Here is a 24,997-nt window from a genome sequence, read left to right as displayed (position 1 = left end):
TGACTGATATGACTGTTTGTTTCATATTTGCATATATGTCAATTCCACTTTCACCGTTTTAAATGTCAACTTCAGTAGGGTTAGGTCAGAGTTCGGACATCCCAAGGACCCAGATGAGATTTTTCCGTACACCCCCCCACAACATGGAATCTTGGTTACTAGGTAACGGTAAACTTACATGGAAGTGTCCGATCAGAGAACAGACCGTAGCCTGCTTGCAAACTTCTGTGTTGACAAATATTTTGATAATTTTCTATTTAGCTAGTTAATGTTATATTACCTACTTTGGGATGGAGTTTTGATATGGCTTCTTTACAAAATGCTGACCCGACGTTGAGGAAATATATACTGAAGCATTCCTTGCCCCAAATATTTCAGGTGAGACTTTTACAATGTCACAAATTTTGCCATGCCAACTCTCGTGACCCTAACATAAAATAGCTAGCTAGCTACAGTAGCTAACGTTAGCGAGTTAAAGAGCCATATAGCAGTTGGTAGTTATATAGCTACATTTGTCCCGTAATATGTACAATACTCGTTTCAACAGGCATTATTAACAGGTTTATGTGTGTCGTGTCCTGAAAGTCCATTACATTTTCTGGAAAGGAAGATTGTGTCTATTCAGGAAAACCGGGACACTGCTGAGATTGATTGGTGAGTAACCTGTTACAGCATCCTACTTCTGAATGGTCTATATAAAATGGTTGTGACCTATAACTAAAAACATCTCAAAACTTCCACTTTATGAAAAACGGTGTAGGGAGTAAGTCACTGCACATGTGCATTTTCTTATTTTCAAAAATGAAATATTCCCCGGCACAACCGGAACTGGCCACCCCTCAGAGCCTGGTTCCTCTCTAGGTTTCTTCCTAGGTTTCTGCCTTTCTAGGGAGTTTTTCTTAGCCACTGTGCTTCTACATCTGCATTGCTTGCTGTTTGGGGTGACATCTGCTGATGTAAAAAGGGCTTTATAAATACAATTGATTGATGGATTGATAAAGGTTCAATTTGGGTACCCACTTGCTTTACTTATCAACACTCCTGAACACTGCAGTGCAAGGCCCACAGCACAATGAATGCAGTTTGGTCTGTGTACGATGACAGTGATAGTTTCATTGCCATGTTTGAAATGCAAGAGGGATTAGAATTTAGAATCATAGCTAAACTCAAAAGTTTATGATATCAGGTTGATAAAAGCTGCAGTGAATTGCAGAAAATGTTAACAAAGCACTGTCTCTAGGCATACATGTGTTGATGATCCAGAACAAGTCGCCGTGACCTCACTGGCAGGAAGCATGGTGCATGACATCTTTGGGAAACGAGATGATACACTGGTAAATGTAGAAATAAAAGCACTTTTCGTTGAACAAGTCATAAGTATTTGGACAAATTCACTTATACTGTATTAAAGTAGTCAGAAGTTTAGAATTTGGTCCCATATTCATTGCACTCAATGACTACATCAAGCTTGTGGCGTTACAAAGTTGTTGGATGCATTTGCAGTTTGTTTTGGTTGGTAAGGTTTAATGGTTTCCTACATACATGCAGTACATGAACATTTTGAAAATGATCTCACCTTTACATCTTTCCTTCCCTCAACAGTTTCTCTCCCATTTATTTGAGAAGGCCTACTCCTGTTACAGAATAAGTTTAACAAATATGTGCTTCAAGTAAGTAACCCCTGTTTATCTAAAGCTCACCTATTGAATACAAAAATGGTGTCCCATTTTGAGAACCATGTTTAGTTGGGATACCGAGAGGATGGATGGGCGAGGGGGGTTTAGTCTTGGGGCACTCTGGTAGCCACCACTGTTGGAAGACAAAGCTTGTCCATCTTGTCTGGAGGAAGAACTGGAAGGGAAAGGCCTTTGTACTGTAGGGGCATAGCCAGTTTGAGACACTTTGAATGGCTGCTTGACATTAGGGATTTGTTCAGAGCCAGAATGGCTAGAAACATGATCCCCATAAACACTGGAGTGACTGGGGTAGTTGACCTGCTCCACAGTTTCTCTTGACTCATACTCGCTTGTGACAGTTCCACCCTTGGGCATTGGCCTTGATTCAGTTGGAGTGGAGACAAGTTGTGTGAACTGCCCAGATTCCTGGGATTGGGTGGACAGGTTCTCTCTGCATAGAGACAAAGCTGGGGGATGGTTTCCTTCCACTGGACTGGTAGCTGGTGTCTGCAGAGCCAGAGTCTGGACCAGGCCCTGAGAAGCCTCTAGATTTCAAGAGGCCTGAGGCATCTCTAATTTCTATTTTATTTATTTTACCTTTTTTTTACGAGTATAGTATTGACTGCAAGGCAGTCAAGAACAAAGGGGACAGGGGCTGGGATAAAGAGAATAAATAAATACAAAAATATAGGACAAAATACACATCACAACAAGAGAGACAACACAACACTACATACAGAGAGATCTAAGACAACAACATAGCAAGGCAGGAACACATGACAACACAGTATGGTAGCAACACAACATGACAACAACATGATAGCAACATAACATGGCAGCAGCACAACATGTTTGTACCACGCTGCTGCTACTCTCTGTTATTTTCTTTGTATAGCCACTGATTACTCTACCGACATGTACATAATTACCTCAATTACCTCGACAACGGTGCCCCCGCACATTGACTCTGTGCCGGTACCCCCTGTATATAGCCCTCCTATAGTTATTTACTGCTGCTCTTTAATTATTTGTTATTCTTATCTCTTACTTTTTTGGGGGGGGGGTTCTTAAAACTGCATTGTTGGTTAAGGGCTTGTAAGTAAGCATTTCACTGTTGCATTCGGCATGTGACAAATTAAATTTTATTTGATGTGTGTGAACAACACAAATCTGTCCACACATTTTTCAGTGTGTTAAAAACATGCACAAGTCTGATTATAAAGTTGTTTTTTTCAAAGTTTCAGAAATGCCACGTGCGTCCACTTATATCAGTGCTTTCATAAAAAACCTAACCACTACGAAGCTTCTATTTTATCAAATAAGCCTCAAGTAGCAAATTAGCAATTCCATTTTTTATTGACCAAATTCGGCAGTCAATTCAATTCAATTTAAGGGCTTTATTGGCATGGGAAACATGTGTTAACATTGCCAAAGCAAGTGAGGTAGATAATAGTCTCTCATTGACCTCATTGACTAAATTAAACTGGGAACATCTCTGGCATCTTCCTGAAGATCACTGATGTCATGATATGACCTCGTGTTTTTTTTTGGGGGGGGGGGTTCTCAGTTGTCTTGAAACCACCAATAGAATACCACTCTTCCAATTGATTAGTCAGTTCCAAAGTAAATCATCAGCTTAGACATCAATATGAAGCTTAGATACTGTTTCAAAAATAGGCCTACAATGCAGTTGACAGTTAATAATTCTAATTTTATTAACACACACTTTTGTCTATGAAGAGTGGCGGCCAATAACTTAAGATGTGTGATTGAAAGTCCAGATCTTCTCCCTGGGTCACTGGTGAACAAGCTGGGGGGTTAGCTGGGACACTGTACTCTGTATTTCCTTTCACCTCCTACTGTTGCAGGTAGTACATGCCCTGGGAGGATGATATCAGTATCTAGTATCACTGACAGCTTTTGTCTAGGAAACATATGCTGCTTTCTGAATAGCTGATTATCTGGGGGGAATAGCTCATTGAGGAAGTGAAACCTTTTAAGGTGTTGCAGATATAAATACACTGTATAGAACAATCAAAGACTTCAATTCAACAAGATAACTGAGGCACATCTACTGTAGGTCTATTCTTACCCCTATTGAATGAAAACGTCCTTGGTTCATGTTCTGCCCTGCTGAATGAATGAAGGTGTACAGGATCAGTCCTACCTGCCAGCTCACTGAATTAATGATGGTTGTGTTTTGTGGGCGCCGGCAGGGCGTGGAAAAGGTTCATCTGGAATAAGCGGAAGGAGGCCAGGGAGTTGACGCTGAAGATGGAGACAGCTGAGAGGCACTACATACAGAGGAGCCTGAGGGTCGCACTCTGCAAGTGGGTGGAGTGGGTACAGGTCTGCAAGAGAAGGCAGAACGGTAGGCAACTACTATTGGCCTGTGTTGCAGAGTCATTGATATAGCCTACAGAGTTACTGTAGGGAAAGTACAGTTTAAGCATCTGGAATATTAATGGGTGCAATTTTGGCACCTTAAAAAAGATATTTACATTTTGGTTAAAATAGTTTACCAAACTGTAGGCCTATCTATGACTCTAATGCACATTTATGCATTACTGTCAGAGCATTACCTGCTTCAGTACAGAAAAAATACAACTAAGTTATGCTTTAGTATCCATGTGAATCACCTGTCTTTTGCAAAGCTTCAGAATACAGTATGAGAACATAGTTCTGAAAACAGCATGGCTTGTTTTTGGTCAGTTATGTTAAGTGGGTCAGCTGAAAGTCATTAGCTAATACTATATATCCAGACTAGTCTCTGCTGTTAGTTTAACTGATTTATGCTTTGACTAACTATGACTATTTATAGTACTCTGTATCATGACTGTTGTCTTTTAAAAAGCTGTCAGGATGTTTTGCATTATGAATGACTGTATACAGATCATTTTTCCCTTGGGTGTCAGTGACTCAGTTAAGCTTATTGTGTTAAAGTGTTGGCATAAAATACAATTGCAACATCCATGTTTCTACAAAGTTTTTTCCACAAATATATCATTTTTCGACAGTATATTATTCACATTTTCATGCAAGACATGTATAATGCTTGTGTGTTTTCCTCTTAGATGCCATGAAGAAGATCCAGCGAGTGTGGAATGCTATCCACTGTAAGATTGTCATAGGTGCTTGGCGCTATGTGGTGCAGGACTCAAAACGGACAAAGGAGTACTTTGAGGTATGACTAGACAAGATTCATCTGATTAGTATTTACTGTATACCAATTAAGAATTCGATTTTTAAAATGTAACCTTTTTTTTGACTTGGTGTCAGTGCTGAGACCAAGGTCTCTTTTCCAGATGAGCCATGTTTAGCACAACAACAGTACACATCAAAATGCAATATACCCATTAAATTACACATCAATATTAACATTCAAATACACATTATTATGCTCAATACATGAAAAGCAAAACACAATCATAAAAAACAACACCTTCTTCAGTAAAATGGTCTCCTAACAGCCTTAGAGGGTACAATTATTCCTATTTGTAGATCATTCCACACATAAGGTGCAAAATAACTAAAAGCAGATCTACCAGAGTTAGCTATTCCTGAGACTGGGTCTGGTATCTCTTGCATATATAAGTTAACAAGGTAAGGTACGGCGGAAGTTTAAACAGGAGGACTTGATAAACAATCAAGAGTGCAATGCATTGGTCTACGAGACCTCAGAGAGGGCCAGTCTACTTTCTGATACAGAATGCAGTGATGTGTACTGAACTTATCGCACGTAATAAAGCGTAGTGTGCTATAATAAACTGCATCCCATGGCTTCAATACAGTTGCAGCTGCATTCATATAGACAATGTAATGTGTGTGTTGTCAGAGACTGGAGAATGGTCTGTTGGAGATGAGCAGTAAGGACTCTGACGTTGCCATTGGAGAGGGACATGACGGACTCTCACTGCTACCTTGCAAGCTCTCAATAAAGGTACTCCTCTCTCTCTCGCTCTTACTGTCTCCCTCATGCTCACTCGCTAAACTTGCCTCCTCTTCTTTCTCACCCTACATTCTTATGAGTCACATGTTCACCCCAGTTATCCTGAGTTTTCTTCTTTAACTGTCAGATTAATTGTTTGTGAAGATTCCTAGCCTTCATGGGCAGTTAACCCTGAGGTCACCTCTATTGCATGCATCATGACTTATGATGACCCCAGTCCTTGTCCCTTCTAAGGCCACATGAGGGTCGTTCCATATGATTTCAGTCACTTTCTGACTGCACCCCTTTTGATTTGAACGAAACCTTCCCTACATGTTTGTCCATGGTAGAACCACAAAGATGGTTGAAGGTCCACACATCAGAGAATGTTGACTTGAATGGGAATACATATTGTTTTGAATTCAACTGTCAGTCTTCCATAGGAAACCTATTGAAATCATAGAAGTATAGATAAAAGAATAGACATTCCCATTCAAGTTGACATTCAATGGTGGGTGGACTGGCGGCCATCTTTCTGGTAGTAATTGAAACTTAAATTTAAATATCAGTGGTGTACAAGCTGATAGCGGCAGGGTAGCCTAGTGGTTAGAGTGTTGGACTAATAACCTGTAGGTTGTGAGTTCAAACCCCCGAGCTGACAAGGTACAAATCTGTCCTTCTGCCCCTGAACAGGCAGTTAACCCACTGTTCCCAGGCCATCATTGAAAATAAGAATTTGTTCTTAACTGACTTGCCTGGTTAAATAAAGGTAAAAAAAAAAAATAGGCAGAATCTACCGCACACCCAAAACTGATTTGTGACAGTGCTGTAGGCAAAAGACAAAAGTGGAGAAACAGGAAAAAGTCTCTGCACACTACCAAATATATTTTAATTATAGCTGAGCAGTGAGTCAAAGGTAATTACAGACACCTGTGGTAATCTAAAGTACCCAAAAGTGCCACTACATGTCATAATATCATATAGAAATACAGGATAGAACAGAGCATGTTATACTGTAGATGTATTTCTTCTAGAACAAAACATGTACACAACATTCTTTCTCCAATGGTGTACCAGCTAAATTGCAGTGGTCTGAAGAAATAGGTCCATTCTATGATTTTAGCTTCTATGATTGAAATGACACCCATCCTGTATTCAAGAGAATGCTGTGTCTCAACCAATGATGAGCACAATACAAACACTTCAGACAATGTAAAATAGGGTCTATACTCCAACATATGTGTAAATGAAAAAAAAGATCTGAGTTTACCCGTGTTAACATAATTTATGTTAAAGGTTAAGAAATGACTTAATTTTTATAAATAAAAAATAAATACAAATGAAATAAATTATTAAATAGCTTAATAACCCTGTTTGTAAGCTTTCAAATGGTATCAAACTCAACCCGTTATATTTTTCAGTGATGAAGACATGGAAGTCTCATGGTAGGGTGGGGTATGCAAAATGGGTCAATTGTGAGCACCTCTACTTCTGAATGTTTAGGCTTTCAGGTCCAAAACGTCACTTTCTGACTACTTCTAGAATGGGCAAACATGTTCGAAAGGTTTCGTTAAAGGCCCAGTGCAGTCAAACTTGATTTACCTGTGTTTGATGTTTTCACACTGAGGTTGGACTAATATTATGACATTTTGAAAATTATGATACTGCTATTTTAGTGTAAGAGCTGTTTGAAAAGACTGCCTGAAATTTCTGCCTGTTTTGGTGGGATGGAGTTTTGGCCTGCCTGGTGACATCACCAGGCGGAATATTAGTTAATAGACTAATAAGAAAGAGAGTTCCAAACCTCTCTGCCACTAACAGCTAGTTTTCAGTTTCCCCCTCCCTACTCAGACCACTCCCAGACAGTCCTAGCAAAATTCTTGCTTGAAAAATGGCTTTTTGCTAAGAAAAGGGGTAACTTAATTGTTACCTCGAATTGATTTGATATCGAACTAGAAATGGCTGCATTGGAACTTTACAATCTATTATGCTCTATTATCGGTTGCCATTGCAGTTGTGTCTGTGTGTGTGTGTGTGTGTTTTCGAATGACTCTCTCTCCCTCTGGATGATAGTGTTATTGGACCCATTTCTGAGAGTTGTTACTCAATAAAAACATGTTCCCCTGTATATTTTGTCTTCTGGCCAAGCAAGACTTGTTTTGAGTTTGGAGTGGCAGCGGGGGTTTTGTAATCAGCAGGGGTTCATGTTTAGTGCTAGGATATGGTTCCTATATAGAAAAAGTGAGCCTATTACATGCTATACAGGACTGTTTTGTCTGGGACCACCCCTGTAGGCATCTAGCAGTTATGGCTTATTTCTTGGCAGTGATTACTATGCTGTTTTTATCAAAAATCTTGCCCAAGAAATATTACTGGGACATGACTATGTTTCGGAAAGGAGCACAGCTCCTAAATGCTTTGTTGACATTTAGTATTTTTTTGTCTGTTTGTAAAGGTAAAATCAAAATAATTGTGGGAAAAAGGCAAGAGGAATGGGGGCAGAGAGATTGTTCTGCAGTGTTTTCTTCTTATGAAATAGATTCAGAAGAACTCACAATCGCATTGCAAAGGGCATAAACGGTATGGGTGAAACGTTTGAATTGACTTGCAGTAAATCAAGGCCTATGTTGAAGTGTTGTGTTGCGAATGAAAAGTGGGAGATGTGTCATCAGATGTTTTGGTCAAATTTGACATTGTTCTGAAATGACACCCGCCTTGTAGTTAATTTGTTGGGAAATAGGGTATACTTTCAGATGCAGCCATCTTTAAACACCAGATTGACTGAACAGTTGCTATGGTATGGGTGAACGCAGTTCCTGGAGAGCTACAAGCTAGGTCGTAAAAATATCTCTATCTTCAACCTGTGCAGGGTTGGGTTGGTGACAACTGTTCCATCATAGCATTCTGTTTGGTCAGGTCTTCCAGAGACTAGACGTAGGAGACCTGCTGAAATGTGCAGAAGTGTGTCGGACCTGGAAAGCCATCGCTCAGACCTGCTCACTGTGGAGTCGGGTCAGTATAGCACACACTCACACACACCACAATGACAGGTACTGAAATTACCATAAACATTTAATGTAACATTAACTAATTGGTGTCAGTGATTTAACTCTTATGTCTACAGCCTGTCTACATTATGGTCCACGGTGCTTTCAGGTCTAATATATCCCTAATATATCCCTTGTTACCTGTTGAGTCCGGATGTGTCCTGTAATGTTTCCTCCAACGTTTGTCTCTGAATGACAGATCAGTTTCTCTGTGGAGAGGGACTGGATCACAGACCGCATCGTGGAACAGATCCTACAGAAGTACCGGCCATTTGTAGTTCACCTTAACATGCGTGGCTGCACCTCTCTACAGTGGCCAAGCTTCAAATGTATCAGTGAGTTCTAGCATACACATACACACAGACATACACACACACGCATGGGTGTAAAGATTACATACATGCATGGAAGCGTATGCATACACACTAACACACATACAACAAAAATGCACAATTACGTAAATGTGATTGTGTTTCATTTCACAGCTACATGTACATTCAAATGACTCTACCAATATAACATTTCTGTCATCTCTAAATCATCTGATGGAGACAACACTGACAAAGCAAGAACAACAATATTAAAACAAATTTAGTTTCATCATCTGATACAGACTAAATTTAAATTATCTATAAAATAAGACTAAAAAGTATTTAAAGAGCCACTGAACACACTGATTGGCACATGTGTTTTTCTGTTGCTCATTAGAAAAACAGGATTTCAGTCTTGGAGGTGTTTCTAGCCCGATTCCGTGTTTGGTTAATTATGTTATTCCCCCAACCCTATTTCACTTCTTCAAAATCCCCAGAATGAATGTAAGTTAACTCTCAAAAATCTGAAAATAATTTAATGTTTTTGCCGAGGATGTTTTAGTTGCACAATTTTACATCTACAGTTGAAGTCGGAAGTTTGCATACACTTAGATTGGAGTCATAAAAAAAATAAAAATAGAACTGTTTGGCCATAATGACTATCGTTATGTTTGGAGGAAAAAGGGGGAGGCTTGCAAGCCGGGGGTGCTTTGCTGCAGGAGGGACTGGTTCACTTCACAAAATAGATGGCATCATGAGGCATTAAAACTATATGGATATATTGAAGCAACATCTCAAGACATCAGTCAGAAAATTAAAGCTTGGTCGCAAATGGGTCTTCCAAATGGACAATGACCCAAAGCATACTTCCAAGTTTTGGCAAAATGGCTTAAGGACAACAAAGTCAAGGTATTGGAGTGGCCATCACAAGCCCTGACCTCAATCCCATAGAAAATGTGTGGGCAGAACTGAAAAAGTGTGTGCAAGCAAGAAGGATTATAAACCTGATTCAGTTACACCAGCTCTGTCAGGAGGAATGGGCCAAAATTCACCCAACTTATTGTGGGAAGCTTGTGGAAGGCTACCCAAAACATTTCACACAAGTTAAACAATTTAAAGGCAATGCTACCACATACTAATTGAGTGTATGTAATCTTCTGACCCACTGGGAATGTGATGAAAGAAATAAAAGCTGAAATAAATAATTCTCTACTATTATTCTGACATTTCACATTCTTAAAATAAAGTGGTGATCCTAACTGACTTAAGACGGGGACTTTTTACTAGGATTAAATGTCAGGAATTGTGAAAAACTGAGTTTAAATGTATTTAGCTAAGGTCTATGTAAACTTCCAACTGTAACTAAGGTGTTTGGTGCAGTATTTCTCAAGTAAAACAATGCAGGACATGTTGTCTTATGTAAACAGTTGGCACTGCTGAACAGGTCTGTCTATTATATTGGATAGAGAGCAATCACCACAGTTGTTCACCCCATGTTAGTGGACAAATGGACATTGTCAAATCAAAACCCAAACTTAATTTACCTGTTATAATGCATGGATTTTCCAAACTCCGTTTTCGACAAGACTTTATGACCAAAATGTTCCTATTTACACTTTGTAGTCAAGTTTGACACTAGAATAACTGTTTCTGATTCATATCAATGTAATTTTCAAAGGGATTCATTGCTTTTTAAAGGCAGTCGCTCTTTAAAGATGTTTAAGATGTCAGTCATTCCATCCTTCGGTGGTTGTTTAATTCAATCTGGTGATGCAGTATTTCGGCAGTCCTTTCACATGTGCCGGCTCCACCTCCTCCTCCTCTAGCTCCCCCTGCAACACCATAGCAGTGTTCCACAACTCCGGATCTGTCTGGCCGTAATCTTTTGGGCCGTATTGTGTCTGATTGTGTTCTGTCTGGCCGCAGGCTCTGTTGTAGGAGTGGACGTAGTCCTCCATACTCTTTCCTTCGAGCTTGGAAGGGGGGTGGCACAGCAGGCCAGAGTGGGTCACCCCTGGGTGCAGACGTAGTCCTCCATACTCTTTCCTCCGAGCTTGGAAGGGGGGTGGCACAGCAGGCCAGAGTGGGTCACCCCTGGGTGCAGACGTAGTCCTCCATACTCTTTCCTCCAAGCTTGGAAGGGGGGTGGCACAGCAGGCCAGAGTGGGTCACTCCTCGGTGCAGACGTAGTCCTCCATACTCTTTCCTCCGAGCTTGGAAGGGGGGTGGCACAGCAGGCCAGAGTGGGTCACTCCTGGGTGCAGACGTAGTCCTCCATACTCTTTCCTCCGAGCTTGGAAGGGGGGTGGCACAGCAGGCCAGAGTGGATCACCCCTGGGTGCAGACGTAGCCAGTACACCAGGTAGTGGATGCTGGAATGTTGATTCATTTATTTCATGGTTTATTTACGAGAGACAGGGGATTTTGAAACATTGACACATTGAATGGTCAAATGCATTGTACCCATAATGGGTTAGTATTTAGCTAATGTTAATAGTAGTACTACCCACCTGTAGTTACAGACCCAGGGGTTTCCCCCCAGCCTTAGCAGGGACAGGAAATAGAGGTCTTCTAGAACGCCATAGTTGAAGAAGTGCAGGCTGTTGTTGTACTGGTCAAACTCACAGAGGTGGAGGAGGCCAGATGGGCTGAGAGAGAGGGAGAGGAAATCATTTTTATCATCAATAGTAAGGTCAAATTAATAATTTCTTCCCTTTTTAAGTACTTCTAAAGCTGTACTGTGGATGAGCATTATACAATTAGCTTATTCTAACATTCAATTGAAACTACCTGAATGCCTTGATGCCTGTCTGCCTGCTTTATATAGCAAGCCACGGCCATGTGACTCACTGTCTGCAGTAGCACACCATTTTCGTGAACGGGGGGTGTGTGTCTAATAAACTGGCCACTGAGTGTATACAGAGTGAGAGTGGGGGAAGAGAGTTGATGTCTCTAGCTCTGTCGAGTGGTGCAGCATCTCAGTGCAAGAGACGTCACTACAGTCCCGGGTTCAAATCTAGTCTGTATAACATCTGGTCCCATAAGGCAGCGCACAATTGGCCCAGCCTCATCCAGGTTTTGCCGGGGTAGGTTGTTATTGTAAATAAGATTTTATTCTTAACTGACTTGCCAAGTTAAATAAAGGTTAAATGTAAAAAAAAAATGAAAAGACTCCTCGGAGGAATGGGGGTTTGTCATTCCGTTGGCGTGACGTGGCCTATGAGATAATGAGATTAAAAAAAACATATCTGTCACACAAACTCACATGTACACACACTTACTCATGTTTTAGTTCTAACCTGCTTGCCAACTAAGTAAATTGATGTAATTATGGTAATCCATATCTGAAGGGAATTTTCAGAGAAACACAAACATGAGGCTGGACAAAAACATGCTCAGAGACATAAACCTTTAATAACCCTCTACAGTCTAAGCCCTGTCTAAGCCGGGGGAGGGGTGGGAGGGTTATATGAAATTGTTCTAAGAAGGTTGTACCTTTGTATCCCTCTCTTTCCCAGGTGAATGCAGAAACCTACAGGAGCTGAACCTTTCAGAGTGTTTCAACATTAAAGTGAGTAATGGCCAGGTCTACTCACGGGTACAAACTACCCTCTTGTCTTATATATTAATAGTACATTTGAATATATTAATAGTACATTTGAATAGAAAACAATCTGAAGTTTCTAAAACTGTTTGAATGATGACTGTGAGTAAAACAGAACTCATATGGCAGTCAAAAACCTGAGAAAAAAATCCAAACAGGAAGTGGGAAATCTGAGGTTTGTAGTTTTTGAACTCAGCCCTATCGAATACACAGTGGGATATTGGTTATGTTGCACTTCCTAAGGCTTCCAATAGATGCCAACTTGAATGAGGCTTCTACTGTGATGTGGGGCCGGATGAGAGCTATTCGAGTCAGTGGTCTGGCAGAGAGCCAGGTCCTGGTCATGCGCATTTCACATGAGAGCGACCTGCGTTCCATGGCTTTTCTACAGACAATGGAATTCTCCAGTTGGAACGTTATTGAAGATTTATTATAAAAACACCCTAAAGATTGATTCTATACTTAGTATGAAATGTTTCTACAACCTGTAATATAACTTTTTGAACTTTTCGTCCGATGTTCAGCTGGACCTGCACGAGCGTTTGGATTTGTGTACTAAACGCCCTAACAAAAGTAGCTACTTGGACATAAATAATGGACATTATCGAACAAAACAAACATTTGTTGTGGAACTAGGATTCCTGGGAGTGCATTCTGGTGAAGATCATCAAAGGTAAGGGAATATTTATAATGTTATTTTTATTGTTATAATAATAATAATTATTATTGTTATTGTTATTATTATTGCATGGTTTGCTTTTTCCATAAAGCTTTTTTGAAATCTGACACAGCGGTTGCATTAAGGAGAGGTATATCTATAATTCCATGTGTAACGCTTGTATTTTCAACAACATTTATGATGAGTATTTCTGTAAAATTGATGTGGCTATGCAAAATCACTGGATGGTTTTGGAACTACTGAACGTAACGCGCCAATGTAAACTCTGATTCTTTTATATAAATATGAACTTTATCAAACAAAACATGCATGTATTGTGTAACATGAAGCCCTATGAGTGTCATCTGATGAAGATCATCAAAGGTTAGTGATTCATTTTATCTCTTGTGCTTTTTGTGACGCCTATCTTTGGTTGGAAAAATGGTTGTGTTTTTCTGTGGCTTGGTGGTGACCTAACATAATCGTTTGTGGTGCTTTCGCTGTAAAGCCTATTTGAAATCGGACACTGTGGTGGGATTAACAACAAAATTACCTTTAAAACGGTACAAGATACATGTATGTTTGAGGAATTTTAATTATGAGATTTCTGTTGTTTTGAATTTGGCGCCCTGCACTTTCACTGGCTGTTGTCATATTGATCCCGTTAATGGAATTGCAGCCCTAAGACGTTTTAAAGTGAGTAATGGCCAGGTCTACTCATGGGTACAAACTACCCTCTTATGTTATCTTCCAGAAGTGAAATAAAACCCAACTGTAGAACAGAAAGAAAAAATTAACCAAATCTCCCTTTCATCTTTAGTTGATATGCTTTTCATTAATTCTCTCCATAGCAGTGATGGAATGACACTGTTCTGAAGTTCATCACCACTCATAAAGAGAGTTGAAGTCAGATTATGAAATCAGGGCTCAGGTGGAGGGTGCAGTTGCTTCTTGTATATTGTGATTTACAGTAATCTCTACTGATTACACAACATTCTTTAAATAACAAAATGCCTATAATAATAATAATAACATTTTCTACATGAAACATTTTGTCAACATACAGTGCCTTCACTTCAGAAAGTATTCACACCTTTTGACTTTTTCCACATTTTGTTGTGTTACAGCCTGCATTTAAAATGTATTAAATTGAGATGTTGTGTCACTGGCCTACACAAAATACCCCATAATTTCAAAGTGTAATTATGTTTTTAGAAATTGACAAATTAATACAAAATATAAAGCTGAAATGTCTTTAGTTAATAAGTATTCAACCCCTTTGTTATGGCAGTGGTGTGTATTCATGGGTACCAAGGGAAGCCAGGCTTCCCCAAATATTTGACCAATAAATACCAACAATTATATAATCACTTATCTTTCTGTGTTTTCATAATTTTCCATCAATTCGCAAGTGGCTGAATCTCACTGGAGAAATCATCCGAGCGAGGTAAACAGCGCCCCTCTCTCTCAGTATGTGTAGCCCATGTGTCTGATGCTGGGCTAAAAGAGTATGACATATTGTGGCCGTAGCGTTTGATTGATTGATGCCAGCATTTGGCTTCCCTTGATAAAGAAATTATAAAATGATTAGCCAATCAGAATTGAGCTAAGCTCAACTGTGGGTTGTCCTGGTGCTGCAAAACGCCCCCAAGTGAGGCCAGTTTGGATTTGGCTTCACACCAATCAAATCACATCCTAAGCAAAACATAATTTTAGTTTCTGGTCTGTTTGTGTTGATGTCCTGCAATAACTAGCTTGCTAAATTGTCCCTTTCCTAAGCCATGGATGGAGATGGGGATTTGGACTTGTGGTTTTGACTTAATTCTCTGGACAGGCCAATGATTATGACAGCAATTCTGATCTAACCATAAATGAATATGGTGTGCCACTGGCCTGAGACGATTGAAATTCAATATATAGCCTGACCATTTTAGACTCACGTTAATTAGCTAGCTAACTTACCAGGTGCATTGTTGCCCGTGCTAGGAAGTTAGGCTATCAGGGATTTTAGCGAGGTAGCCTATGACAACAAAACTAAAAGCGTACTGTATGACAGAGCCATAGACCGTTTTACCAACATGAAAGAGAGGAGGATGGCATTGCCGTTCAACTAGTCTACAAGTAAGGTGAGTCAAAAAAGAATAATACTTGTGCACCCACCGCCCACACACACACACTCACTCTCACACACACACACACACACACACACACACATAAATCAGTACCATGGACAGCCACATGATATTTAGCAACATTGATTGGACAAAATAGTTTTTGGTATCTTCAAGTTTGTTTTCAGTGTATTCAACTAAGCATATATAGCCTTGTTGATTTGATGGTTTGATCACAATATAGTAGCCACATCTAGGAAAACCAAAGTTCCAAAGGCTATGCCATATATATATAGTATATAAGAAGGCATACAATAGGTTTTGTACTGATTCCTATGACAACTTGGATGAAAAATGACTGAGGATAATAGCAGACGATATTGCCACTCCTATTTGCCATATCTTCAATCAGAGCCTACTAGAAAGTGTGTGACCTCGGGCTTGGAGGGAAGCTCAAGTCATGCCGTTACCCAAGAATAATAAAAGGCCCCTTTACTGGCTCAAATAGCCGACCAATCAGCCGGTTACCAACCCTTCGTAAACTTTAGGAAAAAATTGTGTTTGACCAGATAATACTATTTTACAATAAACAAATTGACAACAGACTTTCAGTACGCTTACAGAGAAGAACATTCAACAAGCACAGCACTTACACAAATGACTGATGATTGGCTGAGAGAAATTGATGATAAAAAAGATTGTGGGAGCTGTTTTTTTAGACTTCATTGGGGCATTTGACATTATTGATCGGAGTCTGCTGCTGGAAAAACGTATATGTTATTGCTTTACAACCCCTGCTATATGGTGGATAAAGAGTTACCTGTCTAATAAAACACAGAGGGTGTTCTTTAATGGAAGCCTGGACCAACATAATCCAGGTAGAATCAGGAATTCTCCAGAGCAGATGTCTAGGCCTACCACTGTTGTGTCGTCTGCAAACTTAATGATTGTGTTGGAGTCGTGCCTGGCCATACAGTCATGGGTGAACAGGGAGTACAGGAGGGGACTGAGCACGCACCCCTGTGGATCTCCAGTGTTGAACATTTAGCAAGTTGTGACTAACCTGCTTGGATTTTAAATTGTCATGGTCAAAACATGTTGATACAACAGTAGCTAAGATAGGGATAAGTCTTCTATAATAAATAGCTGCTCTGCCTTAACAACACTATCAACAAGGCATCTTAATCTTTTATTTTTATTGGCCAGTGTGAGATATGGCTTTTCCTTTGCAACTTTGCCTAGAAGGCCAGCATCCCGGAGCCGCCTCTTCACTGATGACGTTGAGACTGGTGTTTTGCAGGTACTATTTAATGAAGCTTCCAGTTGAGGCCTTGTGAGGCGTCTGTTTCTCAAACTAATGTACTTGTCCTCCTGCTCAATTGTGCACCGGGGCCTCCCACTCCTCTTTCTATTCTGGTTAGAGACAGTTTGCTCTCTTCTGTGAAGGGAGTAGTACACAGCGTTGTACGAGATCTTCAGTTTCTTGGCAATATCTCCCGTGGAATAGCCTTCATTTTTCAGAACAAGAATTGATTGACGAGTTTCAGACTAAAGTTATTTGTTTCTGGCCATTTTGAGCCTGAAATCAAACCCACAAATGCTGATGCTCAAGATACTCAACTAGTCGAAAGAAGGCCAGTTTCATTGCTTCTTTAATTAGAACAACAGTTTTCAGCTGTGCTAACATAATTGCAAAAGGGTTTTCTAATGATCACTTAGCCTTTTAAAATGATAAAATGATACACTTGGATTAGTTAACACAATGTGCCATTGGAACACAGGAGTGGTGGTTGCTGATAAGGGGGCTCTGTACGCCTATGTAGATATTCCATTAAAAATCAGCCGTTTCCAGCTGCAATAGTCATTTACAACATTAACAATATCTACACTGCATTTCTGATCATATTGATATTATTTTAATGGTAAAAAAAAATTGCTTTTCTTTCAAAAACATGGACATTTCTAAGTGAACCCAAACTTTTGAACTATCGTGTATATAAATTAGATATTTATGTATTTAATTTTCAATAAATGTGAAAACAATTCTGAAAACATGTTTTCCCTTTGTCATTATGGAGTATTGCGTGTATATTGGTGAGATAAAAGGCTGTAATACAACAAAATGTGGAATAAGTCAAGGGGTACCAGGCTCATCTAGGTGGTTGCAGCTGTTGGGGATTTTCTTTACATGCCTTTGGCCACAGCTGAGTACCATGAAAAATATATTTGTTATATTTGTTTGTTTAGTGGTCTTGTTTGTTTTTAGATTAGATTGGATAACACTGTCTATGAGACGTATAAAGAACTCTGAGGGCTCATTTGTAATGTGCTATGAGCTGTTATGCATGCTTATATAGTCATATAATTCTATAATATGTGTGATATGTGATAGGACCAGAGGCACTATAAATGTAAATACAGAGATGGTATGAATAAAATTTAACCTTGTGTTGTCCTTCACCAGGATGAGATGGTGTGTATGATTCTAGAAGGCTGCCCCACTCTGCTCTACCTGAACCTGTCCTTCTCATATGTGGCCAATGGGACTCTCAAAGAGCTCTCCAGGTAAACACCCATAGACCACAGCTACTCCAGTGATGGAAAATGTTTCCCATTTCATTAGAACACAAGGTAGAACAGGACCGGTATAATGTCTATTGCTCGTGTTTCTTGGCCTAAGCAAGTCTCTTCTTCTTATTGGTGTCCTGTGGTTTCTTTGCAACAATTTGACCATGAAGGCCTGATTAACACAGTCTCTGAACAGTTGATGTTGAGATGTATCTGTTACTTGAACTCTGTGAAGCACTTATTTGGGCTGCAGTTATTGTTTCATGTCCCAAACACCTGTTGGGTTAATGTCAGTTGCTGATTTTACCACCTCTTGTCAGCAAAGCCATTATAAGGGCCTGTTATTGTTCCCTCTGTGCTGAAGTACCCATTGGCCCAAGCAGACAGAGCCTGTACTGTGTCTATCGCTGTCTTTGCCTGTCTGTCTGTCTCTTTCATTCTGTCTCTCTCTCTCATTCTCTTGCTCTCTCACTCTCTCATCTCCTAATCTAAACCATGTGGGTCTCTCATCTCCTAATCTAAACCATTTGGGTCTCTCATCTCCTAATCTAAACCATTTGGGTCTCTCATCTCCTAATCTAAACCATTTGGGTCTCTCATCTCCTAATCTAAACCATTTGGGTCTCTCCCCCTCTCTCTTTTTCTCTCTTCTGAATGGAAAATAGTCACTTAAATCCCAGGCCACAGCTATTACTCATGTCATAATGTCATAAGGATTACCCAACACTGTTATCCCAGTGATGTAGTGGAATGATGTGGCACGACGAAACAGAAATACTGATAGGAACAGAGAGAGAAACAGATTGAGAAATAGAGAAACTAAATGTTTGCGTGAGCGCATGCAGGACCTTGACCATGTTTATTTGTATCCTTTGTATCCAAAGAATGTTACACCTGAAAGCAATTCAATAGGCTCAGTTTTCTTTTAAAACGTTGTAGCTTATAGACTAGAAATCATTGGAACCTAGCAGTGTGAAAATACTTCACAGACCTGGCTGAGAATTAACCTGGAGAAATAGTCTTATTTCAGTTCAATTGCAAAGACTTTCAACCCTCAGCTGCTGCTGTCAACACATTCCTACACGCCATTCTCTCTCTATGGCAGTTCCCTTCTCTCCTCCTCTCTGTCGCTTTGTCCACCCTTCATCTCTGCTGTTCTTGTGGGATTTCTCTTGATTAACAATGTCTAAACTTAGGTTTCGAAAGAAAAGATTCTCCCAATCAGATGCCACAGTCAATTGACAACTCTGCCAACCTCACGTCTCACCAACCCTCTCAACCCCTTTCCTGACATCCTACCTTGGTCGTTCAACTGCTGCAACCCGGCCAGATGTCAAATAATCATTCATATCCTCACTATCCAACCCCCACACCTTCACAAACTGAAGATTGTGAGAAGACTTGAACTAGTGAGCACATCCAGTATGGATATGAGGCTAATACACAGCCAGTTCTTGCCCAGTACTGCTCACATATTGATCTTAACCCCCCTGTCTGTCCAGGAGCTGTCTGAACCTGCAGTTCCTGAGTTTAGCATGCTGCCGTAGGTTCACTGATAAAGGCTTACAGTACCTGGCCTCAGGGAAGGGCTGCCACAAGCTCATCCACCTTGACCTCTCTGGCTGCACTCAGGTCAGTTCCTATGGTCCTCTCTGATCTGTATGTCTCCTCTTCTATCTGCTTCAACTATATCCAGATCAGTTTGTGTGCTCCTCTCTTCTCCAACACGTCTGTGTCCTCTGCTTCCCTGCTGTACTGAAGTCAGTTTGCGTGCTCCTCTCATTTACAAGTCTGTAGGTTGATACTAGGATTTGAGAGAGGTTCTCTCTCTCTGACTCTAAGAGAGAAGGTGGCTACAGCTAACACACTGGTTTTAGATTGCAACAGTCAACAGAGCCAGCGTTGGTCTACCTCCAGCTGGTTGAGTGTTTGTACTCTGCAGAGAGAGAGAGAGAATGGTCAAACTGCCCACAAAATGAGGTGGAAACTGAGCTGCACTTCCTAACCTCCTGCCCAATGTATGACCATATTAGAGACACATTTCCCTCAGATTACACAGATCCACAAAGAATTTGAAAACAAACCCAATTTTGATAAACTCCCATATCTACTGGGTGAAATACCACAGTGTGCCATCACAGCAGCAATATTTGTGACCTGTTGCCACAAGAAAAGAGCAACCAGTGAAGAACAAACACCATTGTAAATACAACCCATATTTATGCTTATTTATTTTCCCTTGTGTACTTCAAACATTTGTACATTGTTACAACACTGTATATATACATAATGACATTTGTAATGTCTTTATTGTTTTAAAATGTTTACTGTTAATTTTTATTGTTTATTTCACTTTTGTATATTATCTACCTCACTTGCTTTGGCGATGTTAACACGTTTCCCATGCCAATAAAGCCCATTGAATTGAGAGAGAGAGAGAGAGAGACTGCAGCCAACCTGTTTGTTTTAAATTACAAAGTGTACACACTGGCCCTCTCCATCTTTCTCTCACCCACCTACTCTCTAATGTACTCTGTGTGTGGTGTTTTGTCCCAGCAGATCTCAGTGGAAGGTTTCAGGTACATAGCAGCGGGCTGCCCTCTGCTCCAGCAGATAGTCTTCAATGACATGCCTACTCTGTCAGACAGCTGTGTGCTGGTACGTATGGAGCTACCAGACAACTCATTTAGGCTCTGGACAAAATGATTGGGAGTAAGACCATATTTTTAACCTCCATTGCCTACCTGTCATTAATGAGTGAATGGACCTCTGCCTGTCACTTAGTCTGGTTTCTTCCAATAGGAGCTGGCCTCTAAGTGTCACTCTCTGTCTGCCATCTCCCTATGGGACACGCCCCATCTCTCAGACTCCGCCTTCAAAGCCATCGCTGAGGTGTCCAACCTCTCCAAGTTCAGTGTTGATGGTGAGTGTGTGTGCCTGAGTTGTGTCATGTTCCATGTCTATCTATTAGTGTTCTTTATTTGTCTTGGCAACAATCATTGTGGTGAGTCTTGTTCCCAGGGTGACGTCTACAGTAGCTCTGATTGGGTAACTGAGTGAGGCGCTAGGCCTCATTTCATGTGATTGGTCTGTGACATCAAACCATGATGCAGCAGCCAGCAGGTCATGTAGTTGGTCAACCCTGAAACTTTTGCTATCCTCTAACTCTTGGCCTTATACAGTGCTGTATCTGGCACAAGTCACTGTTAAGTGATTAGCCAATCATTATAGCTCTTCAGCCAAAGGAGATGGTCAGTTTGTTTCTGAGGATGTGATTAGTCATGTAAGACAAATGGTTCAGGGGCAGTATCAACACACACACTTTGTTTGTTATGGTGCGTGTTATTACAGTTGTCCGTGTGTTTTTGTAGGTAACAGTCGTATGTCAGACATCAGTTGGAGGGCTCTGTGTCGTAGCTCTCCAGGCCTTACGAGACTCCATGCTGCTGACTGCCCTAGAATGACTGACTCCAGCCTAAAGTCTATGGGCGCCCTCAAAAACCTGGTCTACCTCAACATCTCACACTGCAGCAGGTGTGTGTGTGCGCGTGTGTTCTGTCTCTCTACATAGATGATATCGGGCTGTGCTACCTGACTGCTTGTGTGTGTGTGTGCGCTCGTGTGTGTTCGTAGGGTGAGTGACATGGGGCTGCGGTACCTGACTGAGGGGCCTTCTGCCTCTAAACTGCGGGAGCTGAATCTGAGCAACTGCAGCCGTATCAACGACTTAGCTATCATGAGGGTGGCTCAAAAGTAAGGTCATATAAAAACTCACACACACACATATATTACACACAAGTACTGTACACACTGACAGACTGGCGTGGTGTGTGTGTGTGTACAGGTGCAGTAAGCTGAACCACCTGAGTGTGTCTTACTGTGATAACCTGTCTAATTCTGGTCTGGAGTGGCTCAGTAGCTGTTCCTCTCTCCTCTCTCTGGACATCAGTGGCTGCAACATCATGGATCAGGTAATGCTCCCATACGTTGCCGTGTAGGTGTGTCGTATTACAGTTAGCCATCTAAAACACTCCAACAACACAACTTGTGTTTTCAGGGGTTGATTGCTCTAGGTGGGAACCCTGGCCTGAAGAAGCTGGTTGCCTCTGAGTGTGTCTGGATCACTGACATTGGCATAGAGGTACTGTTTACTTTGTGTTCTGCAGTCTGCACAGTACCTTTTGACTGTCTGTGACACCTCATTGAAAGAGTGTGAAAGGAATTCACTTCTTAAAGTAACCCTCCTCCTCTTCTCTCTCCTGTTCTCCCTGTGAAAGCAGAAGTTCTGCAGGCAGGCGAGAGGTCTGGAGTATATTGACGTGTCTCACTGTGTAGCTCTATCTGACCAGGCCATCAAGGCTCTGTCCTTCTACTGCAGGACTATAGTCACGTTACGCATGCCTGGCTGCCCAAAGGTATTCACACACACACAAACAAACAATATTACCAAAATATCTTGCCTATTGTCTATGCACTTCCCCTATCAGATGACAGACCTGGCGGTACAGTACCTGACAGTAGGGCGTCACTTCCTGAGAGAGCTGGACGTGAGTGGCTGTGTTCTGCTGACTGATCGCACACCACGCTTCCTACAGACAGGCTGCCCACAGCTCAACACCATCAACATGGTCTACTGCAGGGGAATATCCAAGTAAGACACACATACACACACTTCAACTGAAATTAAATGTCGAGAAACTAAAGATGTAACACTGGGAGCACAGTAGCAATGTGTGTGTGTGTGTGTAGGCAGGCGGCTCTGAGGCTCCAGCCCTGTGTTGAGAAGTGGGAGCACAGTAACGATGACGCCCCCTACTGGTTCGGCTATGACAGTCTTGGCCAGCTGCTGCAGCCAATCGGACAACCCGACAAGATCCAGGACACCTGGGAGGAAGAGGAGCCAGCACCAAGAAACAACAAAAAGAGGAATTTGATAAAGGCCTGTGGAGAGGACTACGAATGAATACAGCATGAATACACACACAGTCCATGAAGATAAACAAACGCACAACGACTTAGTTTATACAGTACACACACACCGCCTCACAATCTACGGTAAATCAAATCCCTAACACATACACTACACCTTACATTAACTCCAGCTCAGATATCAAGCAACGGAAAGGAATGGCCAAAGATTAATAACCAGAAAACAATATTTTGTATCTGAGAATCAATGCAGTATATACATGTATGCAGTATATATATTTATGCAGTATATACAGTATATACATTTATGCAAAGCTTCTGCATCATACTGTTTCAAAGCTTTCTTCTATGCATTGCAACACAGATGATTGAATTTCATAATTACATCAATTTTAGCTTGGAAATAATCATACAAAAATAAATGTCCTCAATATGATTAGATGTATTTGTCATTGTCAACACTTTTCCCAGTTTTTTTTATTTGCAGTAAATTGATCCCCCCAAACCTATTTTGTACATTTTGCAGTTTCCACCCTGTGGTAAGAAAGTCTTAAGAGTTCTTCTTGCTTTGACTGTTGCACACACACTAACCACAGCAGTCTCTGAACTTCTCAAAAGTCCAGTGAGACTTCAAGCTCAATACCTGACTGAATATGTGAGACCTGAATGTTGTTCAGTGTTTCAATCTAAGAGCTCTGCTGATGACCACAAAGACAATGACTGAACTAGCCTGGCTGCCAGCATGCCACTATATTTCTGCTTGAGCCCTCTCGTGACAACAACAATTGGCTAAAGCAGAAACATGACTGAGTTACCTCTACTAACCATGATCATGTGCTACAACTGTATATAGACATATAATATAGCCTGCAGTTTCCATTATCACATATGTAGCATAGCCTTTAATTTCAGGCATGTTATTCACTTCTAAAACAATAGATTGAGAACAGAAATCAGTTGTAGACCGTTTGCTTGGGTAAGAAATTGGCACCCTTGATAAAGATGAGCAATAATAACTGAAGGGAAAGGGGGATACCTAGTCAGTTGTACAGCTGAATGCCTTCAACTGAAATGCGTCTTCCGCATTTAACCCAAACCCTCTGAGTCAGAGGTACGGGGGGGCTGCCTTAATCGACATCCACGTCTTCGGCGCCAGGGGAACAATGGGTTAACTGCCTTGGTCAGGGGCAAAACAACACATTTTTCCTTGTCGTAAAATAAATCAAATACTGAGCAATATTGTATGTAATATTTTGGGGTAAATTAATGTTATACTAATACAATTTCTCAGAGAAAGAGATTTTGTTTAACAATAATCATTTTCCTCAAAAGGGTAGGTGTCAAAATTATTGACACCTCTTATGAATAAAGTAGTCAAAAGTTTAGTAGTTGGTCCCATATCCATAGCACGCAATGACTATATCAAGCTTAAGACTCTACAATCTTGTTGGATGCATTTGCAGTTAGTTTTGGTTGTGTTTCAGATTATTTTGTGCCCAGAAGAAATTAATGGTAAATAATGTGTCATTTTGGAGTCACTTTTATTATAAGTAAGAATATAATGTTTCTAAACACTTCTACATTAAATGTGGATGTTACCGTGATTACAGATAATCCTGAATGAATCGTGAATATTTATGACTATTTGGATTTGTATTTATTATGGATCCAGCAGCTACTCTTCATGGGGTACAGCAAAATTAAGGCAGTTTATACAATTTTTAAAACATTACAATACATTCACAGATTTCACCACACACTGTGCCCTCAGGCCCCTACTCCACCACTACCACATATCTACAGTACTAAATCCATGTGTATATATATCGTGTGTGTGTGTGTGTGCCAATGTTTGTGTTCATCTGTTTTTTAAATATAATTTTACTGGTGGCATTAGTTACTTGATGTTGAATTGAGTTCCATGAATTCATGGCTCTATTTAGCACTGTGTGCCTCCCATAGTCTGTTATGGATTTGAGGACTGTGAAGAGACCTCTTGTGGCATGTCTTATACATGTCAATACCTCTCATAAATAAAAGTAGCGATGAAGTCCATCTCTCCTCCACTTCAACCAGGAGAGATTGACATGCATATTATTAATATTAGCTCTCTCTATACATTCAAGGGCCAGCCGTGCTGCTCTGTTTTGATCCAACTGCAATTT

The 24,997-nt window shown here is 40.7% G+C and overlaps 1 protein-coding gene across 1 annotated transcript; it reads left to right on the top strand.

Moving 5' to 3' along the window:
* The first annotated feature begins 228 nt into the window (after nucleotides 1-228).
* On the top strand, nucleotides 229-23,691 carry fbxl13 (F-box and leucine-rich repeat protein 13). Its single transcript, XM_064928917.1, has 21 exons — nucleotides 229-378; nucleotides 548-654; nucleotides 1,241-1,334; nucleotides 1,603-1,670; nucleotides 3,893-4,047; nucleotides 4,751-4,860; nucleotides 5,512-5,616; nucleotides 8,521-8,616; nucleotides 8,851-8,986; nucleotides 12,481-12,533; nucleotides 17,800-17,900; nucleotides 19,406-19,535; nucleotides 20,463-20,561; nucleotides 20,706-20,826; nucleotides 21,275-21,437; nucleotides 21,537-21,656; nucleotides 21,748-21,874; nucleotides 21,961-22,044; nucleotides 22,184-22,318; nucleotides 22,391-22,554; nucleotides 22,653-23,691. Exons 1-21 carry the CDS (start codon nucleotides 304-306, stop codon nucleotides 22,864-22,866), a joined length of 2,457 nt encoding a protein of 818 aa, XP_064784989.1. The 5' UTR covers nucleotides 229-303; the 3' UTR covers nucleotides 22,867-23,691.
* Nucleotides 23,692-24,997: the final 1,306 nt, after the last annotated feature.

This window comes from Oncorhynchus masou, chromosome 22 (genome assembly GCF_036934945.1).
Source record: "Oncorhynchus masou masou isolate Uvic2021 chromosome 22, UVic_Omas_1.1, whole genome shotgun sequence".
NCBI classification, from domain to species: Eukaryota; Metazoa; Chordata; class Actinopteri; order Salmoniformes; family Salmonidae; genus Oncorhynchus; species Oncorhynchus masou.
Note: the sequence above shows the minus strand (reverse complement) of the source record. Positions and strands in the feature narration are given on the sequence as shown.